The sequence below is a fragment of the Chenopodium quinoa genome, unplaced genomic scaffold (assembly GCF_001683475.1).
Source record: "Chenopodium quinoa cultivar QQ74 unplaced genomic scaffold, ASM168347v1, whole genome shotgun sequence".
NCBI classification, from domain to species: domain Eukaryota; kingdom Viridiplantae; phylum Streptophyta; class Magnoliopsida; order Caryophyllales; family Amaranthaceae; genus Chenopodium; species Chenopodium quinoa.
Window position 1 is genome coordinate 2515759 of NW_018744502.1, and position 4225 is coordinate 2519983.

Here is a 4225-nt window from a genome sequence, read left to right on the forward strand (position 1 = left end):
AACCTTTTCATGGGCCCATGGCCTCCGTCAATGAGTGGGTTCTCAATGATCTCATCTACGACAACGGTCGGGATCTCCATGCTTGGCTCAATAAGGATATGACTGCTTACTTTGATGGGTTTTTGTTACTCTTCAAGGAGCAGTAGGTTGTCATGGGAGGCTGTGGTGGCGCACTCGTATGTTGTCATATTTTGTCATGTATTTAGATGTCTTCCTCTGCTGCTTCTCTTTTGCCTCCTATTCTCTATCTTCACCTTCTATAAGAGGTTCATTCAAGTCATCATCTAGCTGTAAAGTCTCTTCTTCCTCCCCTTCCTAAATACAGTGGAAAATGAAGATGACTGGGCTATAGCAATATCATGAAACAAGAATTAGATCATATAGTAGAGCTTGTTGGTTTGTGTTGTGAGAAGCTGCTAATGTAAAGCGTTTTTCTAAGTTTATTATGAATTTTAGTCACAATTCACTGATCATCTTTTGGGGTTTGTCACTAATTGAACATTTGTAATGGAGCCACTTTCTAACAACATCACATTGTTGATTTCACATGTTTCAAATGCTTACAATCACATTTTAGTTTAACTCACTAGTTTTACAACCTTTGAATTGAATCTCAAAGCTTTGAATTGAATCAATTTATTCAATCTTTTGCCTTGAAACTGATCTCAAGATCCTGAGATTTGTATTTGTCATACTCAAACAAAATCAGTCTTTTCAAACAGATAACCGGTCTTCATATCCTCCCGTAAAATCTGTTTCTTCTATGCTCAGAGTCTTCATATTTAACCATGAGTCTGCATTCAGAACACATTAATTTAAAGGCGGTAACCAATATGGAATCACCAATCACACTAATATTCAAGTAAATGATAGTACCTTTGCTGCAGCAAACTTAAATGGTCACTCATCGGCCATTAGTTCATCAAGACGTTTCTGCTTCACCTGTGAGGTCCGATGTGCAGCAAACTTAAATGGTCACTCACCGGCCATTAGTTAAATGTGATATAAATAATCACTGAAGTAGAATGACATAAATTTGGTCTTCATACTTACAAGTAGCTTGCGAGAAGACGTTTTTGCCTTCTCCTTGATTGGAATGCCCTTCCCCTTTGCCTTCTCTTTGTCTTACCTGGTTCTGCCATTCCTGCCTTTTCCTGCATCCTCCTCAACACCATTTCCTGCAACACCATTTCTTCCTCAACACCATTTCCTGAATCCTCCTCAACACCGTTTCCTGCAACCTCCTCGACACCATTTCCTGCATCCTCCTCAACATCAACATCATCTCATGCATCCTATATGATATAGATATAACAGCAGTCAGAGAGTGAATAAAATAATAAGGATAAGCAGTTATGGAACAAAGAACAAAGCATAAATCTTAACAGGACTAGGCTTCTTATTCTTGTTGATTTTCTTGTAGCCAGTTTTAGCTAACGTTTTGTGCCTTGAACCCTAAGGCATGCCCCTTTTCCTTTTGTTAATTATAGGGTCTTTGATAACAGGGTCCATGGCAGCTGGACAGGGGTCTCCGGGCTCTGCAGGAGCAGTAGGAGCAGGATTCCTAACTGAGGAAATCGTTTTGTCTTCACCTGCTGATGACAGTGTACTAACTATAGGAACATTCTCCTGACTCTTCTTGTCCCTACGGTCATTAACAGCTAATTGAAGCTTCGACAGTGTTTCCATTACCATATGGACCGTTTGATCATCCACCATGGCAGCGGTTTCACATAAGGGCTCGAATTTTCCCATCATTTTGTTGAATCTCTTCACAGTGACCGTGTCCCCCGGATCATGGTAGGCCACCTTCACCCTACTGTGCTTCTGGGGTATGTCCTTCCGCCAACGGGCTACTATGTACTTCTCTGGAAAATCTTCAACCAAGTTTTCATCGAGAATCCTAATACAGTGTTTGCAAAGTATGCCACTTGTCTCAAACTTCCTATAGTCACACTGCACCTCCTTTGTCATTGGAAAAAAAGTAACATTGTAGGTTCTTCGCCTATCTGTAATGACATCCTCACTAGCACCGGGAGGTACTATCCATACACGATCGATCACCGAATACTGAATAAGGTTTTCAAACAAAACCTTCTCTCCTCGAACGTTGCAATACATCATTCTCGTACACTCCTTTTGAACTTCTTGAAACTTGTTGTCCGTGTATAACTTTTGAAATATTTTTTCTACTTTGAAGCCACTAACCAACCTCCTAAGGTACTTCGAGCAACGCTCATCTGCACTCACTTCATCTCGAACGCGTTGATCCAAGGCCATGCAATACTTTTGAGGAAACTCATGTAGTTTGGTTTTGCGGTTAACATAGCCATCGAAAAACCGATTGATGCTCTCCACCCTTTGTGTGGTCTTCATACCAGCCCAAAAAAACTCTTTCATGTAAGCAGGCACCCACATACGACTCTCTTTGTGTAGACTCTGTAGCCATTTGTTGTCCTCCAACTTATACTCAGCTATAAACTCTGCCTATCGGGTATGGAACTCCTCGGGGTCAAAGCTCTCATACACCAGCTCTTTGAGGGGGTTCATGAACTCTTAGTAACTAGACAAAAATGAGCAACGTTAGAGTACATAACAGCAGAACAGCAGTTTAACTCGCAATTTTACAATCTGTTGAAAAGTCAAAAGCATGTTTATCAGCTTTGACTTGAATTTCAAAGCCTCTGTTTTTAATAAGTGAATTAGTTTATTCTTCCTATGATACTGACCTCAAGACCTTGAGATTTGCGAAAAGTTGTCATCCTCTCCTATTCAACCCCCGCCCCCCTTGTGCAGATTTGTATAACATAGCAAATTTAAATTTATGTGCAGATTTGTATAACAAGGAAGGAGAAATATCACAACATACCGTGCACACTTGCCAAGTTTCTCAGGGATCTTGCTCATGATATGCCATATGCACCAACGATGAACCGTGTTTGGCATGACTTCAGCTAGGGGCCTCCGCATAGCTGCCGCTTGGTCGGTCAAAATGGCTTTAGGAGCTCGGTTATTCATGCAAGCTAGCCACTGTCGAAATATCCACGCAAACGTATCGCAGTCTTCATGTGAAACAAGAGCACATCCCAACAACAACGATTGCCCATGGTGGTTCACACCAACAAATTTCGCAAATGGGAGCTCGTACTCATTTGTTAGGTATGTTGCGTCAAAGCAAACCGCATCACCAAAGTCCTCATAAGCTACCCTACTTCTTGCATCCACCCACAACACATCCTTAAGCCCCCCTTCTTCATCCAAACGTTGAGCTTGGAAAAAAATTTGGTTGCCGGATTGCATTTTTTCAAAGTACTCCATCATTGCCACCGAGTCCCCTCCAACCATCTTCAACCGCCTAGCCTTGTACACCTCATGTTATAAATCTTTGACGGTGAGAGCCATGTTACCGTTTCGTTCGGTCGCCATGCAACCGTGTATTTGAGAAATTGGTACACCTTGCTCATAGAAATCCATCAGCTTCTTCTTCACTTTTGAGTTCATTTGCTTCATGCGGTACTCCTTCACAAGCTTAGAATTTTCCGGATCAATCTTGTGATTATGCTTTAAGTGCACAGTCTTCAACACCTACATGCCATCTTCATTCACTTTAGAATAAACACAGGCCTCACATTCACACTTTTTCGAAGTCCTCTTCCTACGACTTAACTCATCCTCACATACCACCCCATCAACTAAACCACCTGAACCTCCAACACCCATTGCCTTTGCCCTCTTCTTCGCTTCCCTCCTAGCCCTCATGTCGGGTTTACCCCAACACTCACACATCCACGTGCTTGCCATTCTTTGTTTGTCCGCCGTCTTAGAATTTACGCCTTGAACCCTTGACACTCCAAACCCCATCTGCTCAGCATACTCCTTATAGTAGGCTTCAACCTCTTGCCAAGACTTGAAAACCATCCCTTCCTTAGGCTCCTCAACAATTACACACATTTCGTTGCTACCAACCACAGTGTGAGTCGTATGAATTGTTTTCACGAGGGATAAATACCTAACATTCACATTCATGTCAACTGCACCTATACCAACTATACCAACACCCTCATCACAACTATCTGCAACAACTATGTCTTTTATACCCTCCATATCATTGCCCTCCTCCTCCTCCATATCAACGTTACTCCTAAACTTGAAGACACTGCCACAATCACCAACACCAACCTCACTGCCCCTAATAACGCCTTCAGTTTTCATTTCCATAATATCT

At 42.1% G+C, this 4225-nt stretch overlaps 1 protein-coding gene across 1 annotated transcript; it reads right to left on the reverse strand.

Moving 5' to 3' along the window:
* Positions 1 to 237: 237 nt before the first annotated feature.
* On the reverse strand, positions 238 to 2400 carry LOC110698219 (protein FAR-RED IMPAIRED RESPONSE 1-like). The gene is made up of 4 exons (XM_021875618.1): positions 1467 to 2400; positions 1130 to 1285; positions 721 to 794; positions 238 to 315 (listed from the first exon to the last, which is right to left on the reverse strand). The coding sequence occupies exons 1-4, from the start codon at positions 2398 to 2400 to the stop codon at positions 238 to 240; spliced, it is 1242 nt and encodes a 413-aa protein (XP_021731310.1).
* Positions 2401 to 4225: the final 1825 nt, after the last annotated feature.

Coding starts and splice junctions, on each gene's coding strand:
- LOC110698219 (XM_021875618.1), bottom strand. CDS start 2,400: ATGAAAGAGTTTTTTTGGGCTGGTATGAAGACCACACAAAGGGTGGAG. Junction 1,286..1,466: donor AATTAACAAAAGGAAAAGGG/GCATGCCTTAGG, acceptor AGGATGCATGAG/ATGATGTTGATGTTGAGGAG. Junction 316..720: donor GATATGAAGACCGGTTATCT/GTTTGAAAAGAC, acceptor CACTGTATTTAG/GAAGGGGAGGAAGAAGAGAC.